Source organism: Ruditapes philippinarum, unplaced genomic scaffold (genome assembly GCF_026571515.1).
Source record: "Ruditapes philippinarum isolate M1 unplaced genomic scaffold, ASM2657151v2 ctg6054_1_1_1_1, whole genome shotgun sequence".
NCBI classification, from domain to species: Eukaryota; Metazoa; Mollusca; class Bivalvia; order Venerida; family Veneridae; genus Ruditapes; species Ruditapes philippinarum.
In genome coordinates this window covers 34350-51122 of record NW_026867057.1, presented here as the reverse complement: position 1 = coordinate 51122, position 16773 = coordinate 34350, and the positions used below count along the sequence as shown (strand labels likewise).

The 16773-nt window shown below is 31.1% G+C and overlaps 1 protein-coding gene across 1 annotated transcript; it reads left to right on the top strand.

Annotated features, from left to right (window-relative positions):
• The first annotated feature begins 1131 nt into the window (after positions 1–1131).
• LOC132734672 (furin-like) lies at positions 1132–5488 on the top strand. Its single transcript, XM_060721461.1, has 5 exons — positions 1132–1233; positions 2709–2823; positions 3184–3367; positions 3738–3843; positions 4211–5488. The coding sequence occupies exons 2-5, from the start codon at positions 2717–2719 to the stop codon at positions 4471–4473; spliced, it is 660 nt and encodes a 219-aa protein (XP_060577444.1). The 5' UTR covers positions 1132–1233; positions 2709–2716; the 3' UTR covers positions 4474–5488.
• Positions 5489–16773: the final 11285 nt, after the last annotated feature.

Here is a 16773-nt window from a genome sequence, read left to right as displayed (position 1 = left end):
CTTAATTAACGCAAAGTTTATTTTTTGAATTCTAAAAAGAAATGAATACCGCCTTTGAAAATGCTTGACTTTTATGGAATATTTATTGTAAAGCTTTTAAACATTCATGTCTCGCTTAAATAATATAAAGTAGCTCTCTAAAATGATATGTCTGCCTTTTCAAGGGTCGTAAAAGACTTGGTACGATCTATGTTGTGCCTGCTGGTCCTGTTGGGAATGCACTGTCTCATAACAGACATACAATAACTGTTAACTGTATTGGAAAAGGAGGGACACAACCCAAGGATGCAGTTTTAGATACAAGTTCCTTAACATCTGGTTTACGAGATGGAAACGATATTTCAGCTTCATTCATGGTGATAATAAGAGGATATTTTTTCGTTTGAGTGAAATATGGAATATATTTTCACGAAACATGATAAAATGCTACATATTTTCACGAGCCGGGACGGCGAGTGAAAATATGTGGCATTTTATCATGTTGAGTGAAAATATATACCATATTTCACGGTAAACGAAAAAATAACCTTTTTATTTAATTTCATTATCAAAGAACAATGGTAATACACCCCATTGCTTGCTACGCAACTGCAATTGTACAGCGCGCAGTAATATATTAATGCGTCTTGTTTTGCACGCGATATTTGGCGCTATATTGTGACGTCACGTAAACAACTCTTAAAACGTCTGTACAGCGTTTATAACTGAATTAAAGGTATTGGTGTTCGGATTTATTTTCTAAGTTAGACGATTTTCTATCATTCTAGATAGTTTTCAAAACAAAATTCAACAAAAAGTTGTTTTGTATTTATCAGATTGTTCAAACAAGATGGCGAAAGTAGTCCCTGAAAATAAATATGAGTTTTGACTCCGCCCACTTTCATATTTATATTTCATATTTATTTTTAAAAAATATGAAATATATTTGACTGATATAGCACCATATTTCATGGGTAAAATTAAATAATTTACGCATATTTAGACATTTTTGTTTTATATTTCTTAAATAATTAATTCAATCAAACTAAGTATGCAACTTTTCTTTCCTACATTGTTATAACTATTCTTGAGTCTTCTGTCCATTTCAGAATTGAGGATCTTCTGACATAATTTTGCATGTATTTTGTTTAAGGTAACAGCATCCCATGGGAACAAATGCATTAGGGATTTTAAAGGTCTTTCAGCGGCAGTTTCTCAAGTTTCGGGTATAATATCCTTAGGATTACAGGCAAAGTATGGGACTAATTCTTATTTGCATTCAAGTTCTATTTCTTTGAATTGTTACTGAAAAATATTTTTGTGGATTTGTACACTAGTTGTTGATGTCAACTGATAATAAATATCACGTGGCCGTTGATTAGTTTATTAATAAGTTGCGCATTTAACAATTTTTCAAGAATACCATTTACAATGAGAGATATGTAAATGTTCATATGTATGCAAAGCGGAGGTCATCCCTCGAAAAGTTGAGATGTGGTGTTGAAACTGTAATGCCTGAGATAAGAAAGTTTGAATGTACATATATATGTAAGAATATGTCCAATTAGTAAGCCAAAGTAGAAACTGTAATGCATTTTCAGCTTATGAATAACTCAGAAATTTATTGTTTAATCAGGCTAAAGAAATAACTGATACTATTACTATAAAACACGTGGTTAAATGTATTATCTTTTAATTATGTGCATTTGATCACTGTTAAGCTGATTCCTGGTTCATCAGGGGCGCTGTATGATCTTATGTTGCATATTATGTACATTTGAGACAACGAGTATTTGTAATTTAGGTATAAAAGAAACTGTGAACATTAATGCAATCTTTCATCAAACAGAAATCCAAACATTTTGATGTAGTAAATAACAAAAAATTGCATTTTCATGATGCAATGGAATCAAATTTATATTAATATTATGACAGCGATTAAATTAATTATTCAGTTACATTTAAAGGTACGATGTATAACTATAATTTATTTGGAATCAACTGGCTATCATATTGGTCAATTTATTTATTTATTTTTCATTTTATGTGATGTTATGATAGATGTCAGGGTTCCTTTTTCTAATTAACTTTAATGATAATAAACTTTGAGTAACATTGAAATGAATGTGAAACATGAATTTTTCAGTCCAAATCTTAGTTTGAGGGATGTGCAGCATATATTAGTGAAAGCTTCCGACGTAGAACAGTTGCAAGATAAAACTACGTTACGTACAAATGGAGCGTGCTTAAAATGTAAACCTTATTATTTCTGTAATAACATTAACAAAATCACAATGTAATGCTTACAGTGAAAGTAATTAATAGGAATAGTTAGATAGCTGACTTCTCATTTAGTGGAAATGTTTGCAAAGTTATTCTTGTTTTCTTATTAAAGTATCGAACACTTTAAGACCCAGTGTTTAGAAAAAAAGAAATATGTTTCTGGATCTGGATCAAGTCATTCTAACGTTGTTTCATTTGCGGTTAAGACCTAACAATGATCATATTAGGCTACAAATAATATGATACAAATGCTAAAGTTGCTGCTCTGCATGCACATGGAAACAAACGTGTTTTGGAAAAAAAGGAATAACAATACAACTTGGAGATTTTTTTTCATCTGACACCATATCGGTCTTTATATTTAAGAAAAGTCAATAATTCGGTACACAAAGTACATGAATATATATTAACAATTATAGTTTAACACAAAATTACTATATTTTCAGTTCATGATATGTTCGGATTTGGACTGCTCAACGCTGATAAATTTGTTCAACTGGCTTTGAATCACTCGACAGTTCCAGCTCTTTTATCAGTCAGCGTGGATCAGTTCACGAGAAGGTAACATTATATATAATCATTTTCAGCAAAGTGACAAAAATATCGCCAAGCAACCAATTTAGTTTTTCATCCCTTTTGGATCTTATTTCTTTACTAAAGTCAAAAGTCATTTCCCACCAACAATAAGGTTGTTGTAAACATGTTTTACTTTTAGACAATTAAACTGATAACGTCTTAACAGCTCTCCTATGATAAAGCTAACGTATCATTTAAATTATGTAGGTATGATTGCGTTCGATTACACACATGTCGGTTCTTAAGATGTACTGCGAGACCTCCCTTTACAGTAAAGCTTTAGATTTTCAATATCATCTCAAAAACTAGGTTTTACTTAAACTATAAATTTACTTATTGTTGCAGAATTCCAGATAGCCAGATACAGGAGTTCGAATTCATGTACAATTGTACAAGCAATACATGTATAACAACCCTTGAACATGTCGATATCTCGATGAATTTTACAACAACAACTGACCATATGAAAGTGAAAATTATCTCACCCAGCAACACTTCCTCGGTTATTATGGACAATGATCTCAGCCAGGTTGTCCATAAATACAATTAATTCATACATGCTAAACTTAGTTGTTCCATTTACCATTTCATTCTGCTAAATACACTTAAGATTAAAAACGTGTAATATTCTTATTGTATATTTATCAGAAAGATATACATTTGCATTTTAAGTCATACACATTGTAAACCTCAATATTTTTATAAGGATTTTTTAGACACTTTGCCGACACATATAGGGCATCCCATCCTATCATCGGCTCAAAATATGTCCTTTGCATTCGAGAAACATAGCTTTGTACTAATTATAGACTGTCTAGAAAAGGATTTCTCAAATGGACGCTGTGCTTTTCTTTATTAATCGCTGCTAACAAAGGTTTTATTATGATATTTAATTTCAGGACGGCTTGCCCTATAGTAGAGAAGGACGAATCGTGACTGTTCATTTCTGGGATGAGGTACCACAAGGAATGTGGACAGTGATTATACAGAATAAGCACCTTCGTGGTAAACTTTAACTTTGAGTTTTTTAAATAACCTATACAAAGCATCTGTTTTTATATTTTGTCATTTTAAACCTAAAACCCAGTATATCTAAAGTTAAGGTCCAAAATCAGCTGGTGTCTAATGTGTAAATTCAATGTATTAAAAATTTTTGATGTATTTCAAGATGTATGATATGAGTTTTATCCACAAAAAGTGTGTAACAATATTCAGGTTTAAGATGTTTACTTTCTGTTAGTTTAATTTTTAAATACATGACCATTTAAAAAAAATCAGATTTCTTTAATTTAATACTTTAGTCGTTATGAAGATGTCTGATTAATTGAATTCAAATTCAAAATTTACAGTTTAAATTGAAAATCTGTTGTAGGAAACACAAGTGTTCACAAAATATCTTTAACATTGTATGGAACAAAGCGCAGTAACAGTGACTTTCAGTACGCAAAGAGTTGTGAAAAACCGCACGTTCCCCGGACGGATTCTGGATGGAAATGGCAATATAACCTTTTTATTATTCTTGGTATTCTCGCAATAGTCGGCATTATGGTGTATATTTTCTGGAAAAAGTTTAAAAAACCTGAACCACGTGCAATTCATAATGTTCATTACACTGTAGTTAATAAAAGTAGATGATTACCCTTTTTTTACTTTGTTGACGACATTTTCTAAAAAGAAACCAATATGGTATATATGAAAACTTTATCCAAATTGTAATAATTATACATGTCTCTCATTTAAAGTAAGTTCAACGTCAGGTTCATTTTTAACCAGCAACAGACTAAACATAATCATATGCAAAACCTCATTACACACAAAGTAAAACAATATCAGTCATACCTTATCTTTGTCATACATCACAATTTGATAATGAACGTTTTAAGGTTGCCGATTCTGGTAAGAACTCAACAATTTGCGTAACTCTGCCTTGCTTAATATTGGAATGATTTAATTTTTTTTATTTTTACACTTTAAACTTTGTCCCGGGCATAACCTTCAAACCACAGAGGTATCAGAGGGAATCAACAAGAAACTTTGTAGCTAGATAGATCTCATTTAGTAAAAGTCAATGTATAAGAAACGTATCTCAGCCATGCCTAATTTTTGACTTATTGCCCTTTTTGTTTTTACACATTGAACTTTGCTTGGGACATTACTCTGAAACTACAAGAGATTTCAACAAGAAACTACTTCTCTGTGCATCACCTTGTCCGACCAGCTCTTGTCTTCTGTGATTTTTTATTTCATGCATTTATTTCAAACTCACGACTTTCCGCATTGTTGTTTTATCATTATTAGATATTGTTAATGTTATTGCATAATACTGTTTTTTTCTATTTTATGAGTGAATTGGTTCATACTAGAATGTCAGTTAAAAATAAAAAATAATTATGTATATAGTGTTATAGATGAAAACAAGCACAAAATTATCTTAAAAAAATATAAGATACATTATACGATATTACATAACCATACATAGCAAGATAATTAATTGTTCTAAGAGAGTGTTCAGAATTATTTACTTAGACTATATCAACATTTTCCCCCGCTTAATGTTTTATAAAAATTTCTAAATGATACAATTCTATTGTTTTCATGATTTTTTTAAAACAAGTATGGAAAATGTGTCCATTGTATACCTATGTATACCGACATAAAGCAGATTGGCATACGTATATACGTTGTACAATTCTTTTAGAAAAAGGTATATCTACCAATATTACATAATAAACCCAAATACATGTATGTATAAAACTGCAGAACTCATTCAGTACAAATTGTAAACAATTTGGAAATGTTTATCTATAAAGCCAACGAATCTACAATATAATCTTAGACAGTAACAGATAAATATAGATCATAATATTCAAAACTGTATTATATATATTTAATTAATTTCCTTTTTGGAAATTTTATAAGAATTTTCATTATCATGTTACTCTAATCACGGTTAACACTAAATCATTTAACCCATTTTCCTATTTTCAAACTGTGTTTATTACCATTCAAATGTATCATGTTCACTATTTCCTTTTTTTCTCTTATTCTTATAATTATTTTATTTTATTGTCCTTATGCTCTTTTTTGTTGTTAAATTTTGTTATTTTAATGTTGGTGTTAAATTCGTAAGAAATTCCAATTCGTGTTACAGTTATATAAAAGCAAAAACTAATTTGAAAGGAAACAGATCCTCAATAATGTTTATATATTGTAAAGTTGGATTCAAACTACAACATATTATATAATCATAACATGATATTGCATGATATTACTTAAGAAGTATAGCATATATAATATGCAAGATATTGATATGTTGCGTTAAATTTTTGTTACAATAATTGATATTGTGTGATTATTTGTAACATTTTTTGTTAATTACAAGTTTTTCTGTGCTGCTTTAGATTGTGCTTAGTGTGTTTTTTTGTGTTTTCAGCTCTATAGGTTTGAGGTTCCATGATATAGGATTTAAGTTTCTATGAGATTTTTGTATTTTTTGTAGATAGAAATTAGTTTCTAAGTACTAAGGTGCCAATAAATAGATTCGAATTTTCTGTAAGTTTTTATGCCATGATAAAAAATTTAAGTTGCTTTTGATGAGTGTCATTATATAGAATTTTAATTTCTAATGGCTTGTTGTTTTTAGAAGACCGAGTGTTTGTGTCTAATTATTTTCTATAGAATTTAAGATCTATAGGCGTCTGGTGATATGTTTCACAGACATTTCTTAATTCACTTAAGTAATGATCCTTAAGTAAGTGTTTATTTATCATAGATGTCCATAGATGTCCATAGATATGCATAGATGTCCTTCGCAGCTATGTCTTACACATATGCTTTTTGTGATGTCATAATTGTTAATCATTTTGATGCAACTTTATTAATGATACAATATTGTTAATCATCTGCTGTAACTATATTTCTTATGATTGTTTTTTTAACATGGTAGTGTAACTGATTTATAATAAAACTTTTGGCATTTATACAAATTAAAAGTAAAATTTAATATTGTTTCTATTAAAAGATGATGTTCTTTTGTAAAGAAAATGATAAAGAAAATTCCAGTAAAGTGTTATATGAATATTAGTGTTAAAATGTTATATGAATAGTGATAAAGGAAATCTAAAGTGTAGATTAAAGTGACATGAATAGCACGCAATTTAAACAAATCTATAGATCGCGCATCTGAGTAAAAGTATTTTAATCACGCATCTGAGAGACATATTACCAAATCGCGCATCTGAGGGACAAAATAATGATATCGCGCAACATGTGTATAATAGTGCAAAGACATGGGTGCAATGAACATTTAAGGTGCTGTGCCATCACGCCCTTATTTTAACATACTAGTTATTTCGCTTAAATATCATGTTCCACAATAGTGCAAAATCTAGTACAAAGACATTGGGCACAATATGGCCATTAAAGGCAATTGTGTCAGCACACTACTAAACCCTAGCAAGACAAAACTTGAAAACCCTGATGACGACAGAAAGAAGAAATTATAGATCTCATTTATAGATATATTTGTTTCCATATTGCATGACGTTAATAATTATCATTTCAATTGTTTGTATATTTTGTAAATATGTTCTTTATTTATTCTTTAAGAAGATTTGCTAGATATTGTTTTATACTTTATAGTTTCATATTGACATGAACACTTTTGATATGATATGATTAATATGCTTTTTCTATGAGATATGTTTAAAACATTTTAAGTTTAAGTTTTATCTTGAACAAATTCATTGCTTCAAAAGCCTGTGTATTGTTGTAAAGTTGGATTCTAACTACAACAGATTATGTACTCATTACATATACTCATTACATAATATTGCATAATATTACTCAAGAAGTATAGCATATATAATCAGCACATATAGTTTTGTAGAGATATTAAGGGTTAAACTTAAACTTGGATTTAAGTTTATTTTTTTAAGTTTAATGATATCAAACATGTATTGTTTTATAGATATTTCATTCTATTCATTCACTAGTATAATGTTGATTAAAATTGTATTATGTAACTTTGTAGAATTTATTGATACACTCCTTAACTGTAACTTAGCATGGCCTATGGCTCTTTGGAGAATGGTTTTACACTGGCCTTTAAACTTAGTGAGATACATAATATTGATTTAACATTTATATATCTATGTTAATAAAGATGTTACGTTTCTTAAGTAGTTTTTTATTCTTTTAATTACTTTGTTATACTTAGTCAATAGTCATTATTATTATCTTTTGTAGAAAATTTTGGGGGTTTTTTATTTATTTTTTTCCCCCGTCATTGGCATGATAGTGGTCAAGAGGCATCCTCTTATCAGCCTTACAATTAAACATGTACATATTTGATTTCTGACAAAATAAGAAGCAGTAAAGATATTGTGATAAATATAAGAATTCGCAAATGTACGATTTACTTGTCCGAAAAGTGACAAGGTTGAAAAGCGAATTAACTCTTTGTGAATTAATTTTATAATTTCAGTTGAGTTGCATCCCATACATTAAAGATAATATTCATATAAATTTCAGATATTTTAACAGTTCTGTCACAGTATCGTCTTTATTTCTACACTTGTATTCAAACTGGTATTTTATAACATTGAACAATTTTCTTAACAAAATATTTATTGGTTGATATGAAGTTACGATTTTTCCAAATTGCCCATTTGGTTTCAAATATAACAGTATTGATCAATTTATTATTAATTGCTTATTCAAAAGACCCAAAAGTGCAGTAGATTTCAAATTTGAAAAATCATTTTCCAAGATTTTAGCGGACTTAAGTTTTTGAATTACAAATGTTCAAATATTATTTGCAAAATCACATTCCCAGAAGGAGGTGAAACAAAGTTTCTCTGTGAGATTTACATATACAACATTTACCATCAGATAAACTCATAAGAGACAGTTGTGTTCTGTATAAATAACATTGTGTTAAAATATCCATTTGTACAGCTTTGCATGAAGAAAAAGAATCATAAACGTGGCACCATATTTTACTCCATGGTAACTCCATATTTCCATATTAAGTAAGCTTTACCATTTGCTTTCGGTTTTTAATTTACTAGTCTTATAATTTCATATATGAGATGTTTGTTTTATTGTAATATTTTCATGCAATGTTTTTGTTTGCGTCCAAAATCGTCTAAGTGAGTGTAATTCGACACTGTATTATAATCATGGTCTTTTAAAGTAGTTATATACAATTTAGGAATGCTTGATTTGAGAATATGCCATTCGGCAATCCAATTTCGCGTACATTTTAATTTTCTTACAAGAGTGTCTATGCTGATAAAAGTATTATTTTCAAAATCCCAGATATCTTTTAAAAACAATATACTACTTTTAACAAATGAATTGAATTATAATGGTTTCCTGCGAAAACGAATTTTAGAGTTTCAAAAAAGATACATCGGATAGAGACTTTGGCTTAAACTTCGCTTTAAACCGACACCGATTTTCGAGGGCGGATTTGTAAAACGTACTTATGTTCAATTTGAAACGTAAATTTAAAGAAGAACATTTACATAGAAAATAATAATTCATGTCTTCCCCATTAGTATCATATTTTTGTAAAAAAATATTTTCGTTATGTATTTAGAGTGTATACTTTTGTATATTGTTTTAACATCTAGACTGGCTTGAATATTAGAAGTATTGGGAAAGTTTAGACCTCTGTCTTTCAAGTCAAGGAGAATTGTTCTTTTAAAAACTAACGGTCGCTTATTGTCCCAAAGAAAATCGCTCATAATTTTTTCGATTTCTTCTATGTATTGTGTCGGTATACCGCGCGATTAATAATAGAAACTACATACATGCATGTTTTGAGAACAAGAATTTTCCCTTTAAAAGTCAGACCCCAAGCTTAACATACTTGAAGACAGTTTTTAATTGTGTTTATCTTTTTTCGTTCGTATCTATATTATAGCCGTGACAAACTTTACCATAATTTCTTGTCCATTCTTTATCTTTAAATTTCGAAGTCCTTTCTTTTGATTTTTCAATAAAGATGATTGTTTTTATACTTATTCATTTTGGCCCCAGCGGAAATTTCACATTCTTTCAAAGTACTAAATATTTCTGGAACTGACGACTTATTCTCTTATTCTCCCAAAAAAATTGTGTATCGTTAACAAATTGACTTACTTTTAATTCAAGCTCATAGCCATTTAACGAAGACATTTTAATGCCTTGTATATTAATATTATTTCTTATTGCAAAAGCCTTTGGTTTTGCTTGTAAGATAAAGAGAAACGGCTCTATTGGACAACCTTGTTTAATAGAGCGAGAAATTCTAAAGTATTCAGAAATAAATCCGTTTGTTTGTATAGCTGTTTCCGAGCCGACTAAACACATTTGAACCCGTTTTCTGAATTTTTCTCCTAAACCATACCCTTTTAAGCAGATATCTGGCCAATCCCATTGTACCCTATCAAAAGCCTTAGTTTGATCTTAAAAAATTATAACACCATCTTTCTTTATCTATTACGCCCTGTATGAGCCTCTGAAATTTGTCTACCCTTAATAAAACCTTTTCGATCTGAATGAAGCAAATTTGTAGTAAATATTAGGTAATAAGTAACTAAATTCTATTTATAGACAACAAAAAGCTTTTGATTTTCCAACACCACAACAATGGTGCCAAGCGGGTAAAGACCTACCTTTTTATTAGAAACACTTACAATATAAATATTATTTCTAAACACCACAACATAAATAATAATTGCCATCATGGTTTTTTCCCATTGCATGTGTCATACATAAAGGCATGCTTTGTTGACTTATGGAAATATTATCAATCGTCTTGTACTTTCATTTTGTTTCTTTGTGACTAAAGCTGACATAGTTATGATATAACCTACGATTTCTATGAATTCTTATGCTCTGGAATTCAAGAGGCTGCAATAATTGTCTTGTAATTTCAATTTGAAAATCGCTTTTACTTAATCTTACTTTTATTCTCATAAAGTGCGTGTTGCGTTTGTTTGAGCTTATTAAATATCTGCAAAGATATCTACCTTATAGTTTGTTTCTCATCTATTTGTACATACATTATCAAATGTAGATACTACTTTACTTTATACTATCGAAAGCCACTTGAAAGCCAATGAAAGCCAAGGCGGACCCAAACATAAACAGGACAGGGCACAAGGCACAGCACGGATAGGCTAATCACTAAAATGATAAATGATTTGTAACTCAAAGAAAACAAATAAATGATTAAATAATAGGACATAATTTGTTACTGATAAGGAATTCAAAGAAAACAAATAAATGATTGATTAACAGGCCCACAAAGTCAAAGGGCACAGGGGAAGGGGACAGTAGACCAGGGGAAGGGGGGATAAATTAAAGAAATAAGACTAGGAGCAAATGGAAAGATACTTACCGTAGACGAGAAAACAACAAGGGACACAAGCAAAATGGTCACGAAAACAGTATGAAACAACATAGACATACATCTAAGGAAAACAGAGGGGCGCCGCCTTGGAAACGTCAGCACAAGTACTTTAATAGTTCATCAAACCTCACTCTTAGCCCCACCATGTTCCAATAAACGAGACAGTGTAAATACAATGAATCCCCGTCAAGTGAAATTCTAACAGTTGTTATGGTTACAAAAGGTTAAATAAGTAAAATATCAAAATGATCATGTAGAAACATATCAAAGTAAACCCAATTCAGGTCAATCGTTGTAAAATCAGTTCAATAGTTGTTCAATCAGTTCAATAGTTGTACAATCAGGCCGAAAGTTGTACATTCAGGTCAATATATGTACGTTCATGTCAATAGTTCTAAAATCAGGTCAAAAGTGGTACAATCAGGTCTATAGTGGTACATTCAGGTCAAAAGTTGTAAAATGAGTTCAATAGTTGTACAATCAGTTCAATAGTTGTAAAATCAGGTCAAAAGTGGTACAATCAGGTCTATAGTGGTACATTCAGGTCAAAAGTTGTAAAATGAGTTCAATAGTTGTACAATCAGTTCAATAGTTGTACAATCAGGCCAAAAGTTGTACATTCAGGTCAATATCTGTACGTTCAGGTCAATAGTTGTAAAAACAGGTCAATAGTGGTACAATTAGGTCAATAGTGGTACATTCAGGTCAATAGTTATAAAATCAGTTCAATAGTATAATCAGCTCAATAGTTGTACAATCAGCTCAACAGTGGAACATGCAGTTCAATATCTGAACGTTCAGGTCAATAGTGGTACAATCAGGTCAATAGTGGTACATTCAAGTCGATAGTTGTAAAATCAGTTCAATAGTTGTACAATCAGCCAATAGTTGTACATTCAGGTCAATATCTGTACATTCAGGTCAATGGTTGTAAAAAAAAGGTTAATAGTGGTACAATCAGGTCAATAGTGGTACATTCAGGTCAATAGTTGTAAAATCAGTTCAATACTTGTACAATCAGTTCAATAGTTGTACAATCAGGCCAATAGCTGTACAGTCAGTTCAATATCTGTACCTTCAGGTCAATAGTTGTAAAACCAGGTAAATAGTGGTACAATCAGTTCAATAGTTGTACAATCAGGCCACTAGTTGTATAATCAGGTCAATAGCATACAATCAGGTCAATAGTTGTACAATCAGGTCAATATTTCTGAGGTGAACATTATACAAACAAGTGAATAATGTACAATCAGGTCTTTATTGGACAACCAGGTCAATATTAATCAATCAGGTCAAAAATGTACAAGCATACCTATAATGTACAATAAGATGAATATTGTACAATCAGGTCAATATTATATACAACCAGGCGAATAATATACAACAGGTCAATATTAAACACTAAGGTCATTAGTTGTAAAATTAGGTTAATAATGTTTAATGTTATTGGACAATCAGGCCTTAGTTCTACAATCAGGTCAAAATTGTACATTCAGGTAAATAGTGTACAGTAATGTCTATATTTGTATAATAAGGTCATTAGCTGAACAATCATTTTAAAAAGTCATAATCAAGATTAGTCGCTAATTTTAAAATCAGGTAAGCTAAAAATCTGCTGCTTTAACCAATTTCTGTTTAAAAGCACTCTTGGCTGGAATGCCAAAATTAAACATATTGAAAGCATTTCCCTTTAATTATGCAAGAAAACTTATTATCGAATACCCTTAATTTAAGCCCTATTTTGTCTTAATATAAATAGGATATTTTTAGATCTATTTTTTTCTTAAACATAAATATTTTGCCAGCATGATATTAAGTTAAGAATGTCTGGCTACTAATTCGGAAATACACCCTTTCTACAACTAAAATTTCTAACAGACAAGAGAATGCACCAATAGTTTTTTCTCAAATCATCCGGAGCAAACCGCTCTTTATAACCTTCAATCTGCCTTCTGAATGCAATATAGTGAACGTATTTTCGTAAAAGGTACACCATTTTCCGTAAACCTTCGTCACCTACATGTGTGCTTGATTTCAATGCAAATTGGCTGCTGCAATAGCATGAAGCCTCAGGATGCCCGCATAGCATAAACTTCAGTCCGCCCTCAAAATGCATAATAAAGTCTACGTATTGTTGTTAAAAGACACCATTTTACGCATAAACTAGTCACCTAGCTAACTTATTTGTCGGATATCAATGCAAAATGACTGTTGCAACAGCAATAAGGCTAATGTTTACAGGGATGTGTGACACGAGAAATACCCAGAGACTGAGAAAATTTGAAAGCAACAACAAAGAGGCAAAACCCTTTTGAAACTTAGATAATTATATATTGTTTAGTATGATCACGGAATAGATGTCTTACGTATGAAAATGGGGTTTAGTGATGTTTGAAAAAAAACGCTTCACAGCTCGCTCTTACAGAAATTTATGTCATACAATTTAGCCATGGTAAAATAAACGCTACGTACTTAAAAATCCAAAATTATTTAGGTAATGATCCATTAAATTGTATTAGTTCGCAGGTTCTTCTTCACATCAATATATTAAGGCCCATTTTGAAGCCCTTATCCAAGCTTTAAAATCCGGGAGATTTCCGTGTGGCATGGTCGTGTTTTGGACTGGCGATTTGTTCTTTTTGCATATACAGTGTAAATATTTCGTTATGGAGGAGCATTTTCTCATGTGAACCGTTAAAACACAATTTGTCCGATTCGTTTGCGGATTCGTATTATTATTAATTAAGAGGGTCTTTTTTGCGCAACAGAAATCTCTATGGTCGTTTGTCAGACCAGCGATTTGTTCTTTCTGCATATAAAGTGTTTATATTTTCGTAAAAAAATACCATCTTCTCGTGGCAACCGTTAAAACACCATTTGTCTCATTCAGTTTCGGATTCCTTTTGCAATTTTTCGGAGGGTCTTCTTTGCGCAATATAAGTCGAACAAAAATGTTCTAGATATATCCGTTGACATGTGTTGATCTTTTTTTTATCGCCGATTTGTTCTTTCTGTATATAAAACGTATAAAGTTTCGTAAAAAGCACCATTTTTTAAAAAAAAGAGAAATAAACACTATTTGTCTGATTTTGTCGCGGATTCGATTTAGCATTAGTTCGAAGGGTATTTTTACAGCAATATTATGCCCAACACCCTAGCCAAGAAAAAGTTTTCGGCACATTACCGACTGGCATGATCATTTTTTGGACTTGCGATTTGTTCTTTCTATATAAAAAATGTTAAAAGGATGGAGGTTCTTCTCTATAGCAATATGAGATTCAAAGCTCTAACATTTTGACGTGCCACGATAATGATTTGAACCGGCCCTTTGTTTTTTTTCTGTTTATAAAATGTACAAATTTTCGTAAAATACACACATGTACACCATATTCCCGAGCCAAGAGTTAAAAACACAAGTTTTCCGATTCCTTTGCGGATTTGTCTTACATTAGTTTAGAGAGACTTCTTTACAGTAATATCACGCATTAAGCCCTATCTTAAGCATTATGTTTGAGAGAGGTCCGGAATTTACCTTTTCGGATAGGCTATTTGCTTTTTTTCTGTACATTTTTTTCAAATCGACTGAGAAATTCGAAAGCAACATCATCGGGACAAAACACTTTGAAACTGATATTTATATTATTTAGAATAATCACGCAACAAAAGTTTTACAACGTTATGAAAATGGGAGTTATTGGTGTCGTGAAAAACCCTAGGGATTTCGTCATGCATAGTTAGCCATGACAAAACTGACACTATGTACTCACAAAAAAAGATTGAGTTTATGATCAAACTGTATCAAATTAAATTAAATTGTATTAGACGAAAGTTGATTTTTTATAGCAATATAAGCTCAGAGCCCTAACCTAAGCACACTGTCAAGGAGATTTCCGCGTGGCATGATCGGTTTTTGAACTGGCGATGTGTTCTTTCTGTACATAACATTTCTAAATTTTCGAAAAAAAAAACAACACCATTTTCTCGAGCCAACCGTTCCATATCTCTAGATATATAGAGGATATTGAATGAGTGTAGTTTAATACTAAATTTATTGAACGAGTTGAATAAAATCATATCATGCGACCCTCTGGCGAGTTCAATACATTTAGTATTGAATCTACACGAATATAATATTATAAAGAGGATATTTGTTAAGTTCAGTGTAAGATCGAAATATATTTCACCGAGTGAGCACCAAAAGGTATATTTCACGAGTGGCGCAGCCACGTGTGAAATATGAACTTTTGGTGTTCACAAGGTGAATATATTTCGATCTTACACTAAACTTAACAATTTTTCTTTTTATTATAATTTTTGCAAAGAAACGTTTTTTAAAGACATTAAACCTAATACTGAATGAAAATAATACTACAGCGTGACGTCATTTACGACGTCACGTCATTAAGTTGGTACCCAGTACTGTGCACGCTGGTATTTCACTGAAACAACGTAAGGGGCTTAAATTCAAAACAGTGAAATTATCAAAGTGGTAATTTCACTGTTTCAAACAGTGAAATTACCAGTTTTATATCACTGATATATTTCTATAAACCACCGAAAAGCATGTAATAAATCTATTTATCACACACCCGTGCCGATTTTGCGACTCCGTAAATATGGTATTGCACGGCCGTGCATATATTTTGACGTGACGTCATTAGCGTTATACAAACATAGTGTAAAGACGCGCTAAATGTTAGCGTTATACTATAGGCGCGTCAATGAAAAATGACTCTTATTTCACTTTAAACGGTCTTTATTTTGGGTATGTGATAAATATAATTTTAAATTCGTGTAAGTTCATTACTGATTTTTTTTGCACTTGTTGAATAAAATTATATTATGCGAGAGGCCACATAATATAATTTTATTCAACTCGTGCAAAAAATTCAGTATTGAACTTACATTCATTCAATATCCTCTATTTATTACATAAAAAATTATATAAAATAAGATCAGTGAACTGTTAAAATGAGTAATTTTTCAATGACGCGCCTATACTGTAACGCTAACATTATCGCGCTTTTAAATAACACTATGTTTCTATATAGCGCAAATGACGTCACGTCAAAGTGTTATTACACTAGTGTAATATCGTTTTTATTACTTAGAGGTTAATACTTGGTTGCTGCTCGCCATTATGTGATAATGGCCCGAAGATGTGCATAATGGCCTGAGGGCCGCAGGCCCGAAGGACATTATGAACTCGAGGGCCATTATCGCATAATGGCGAGCAGCAACCAAGCATTAACGTCTTTAATACCTATGTCCGAAATACGGCGTTTAGACATCGCCGCTAATCTTGGTTGTCGCCCTTTCTAAGAAACGGACAGTTGTCAATGTAACAAATATCTGTCATACAGTTAAACGTAGAAAACACGACAACGCAAAATAAATATAAAAAAATGTTGGTTTATTGATGTTTTTTATCGATAAATACAGTAACCTACTCTTTACATTTTTTGTGAGAATTAAATTTAGATCTTGTGCCAGTTTTTTTTATGAAGTTGCGTGCCTTCAAGAACGGTTTC

Coding starts and splice junctions, on each gene's coding strand:
- LOC132734672 (XM_060721461.1), top strand. CDS start 2,717: ATGTTCGGATTTGGACTGCTCAACGCTGATAAATTTGTTCAACTGGCT. Junction 3,368..3,737: donor TGGACAATGATCTCAGCCAG/GTTGTCCATAAA, acceptor ATTTAATTTCAG/GACGGCTTGCCCTATAGTAG. Junction 3,844..4,210: donor ACAGAATAAGCACCTTCGTG/GTAAACTTTAAC, acceptor AATCTGTTGTAG/GAAACACAAGTGTTCACAAA.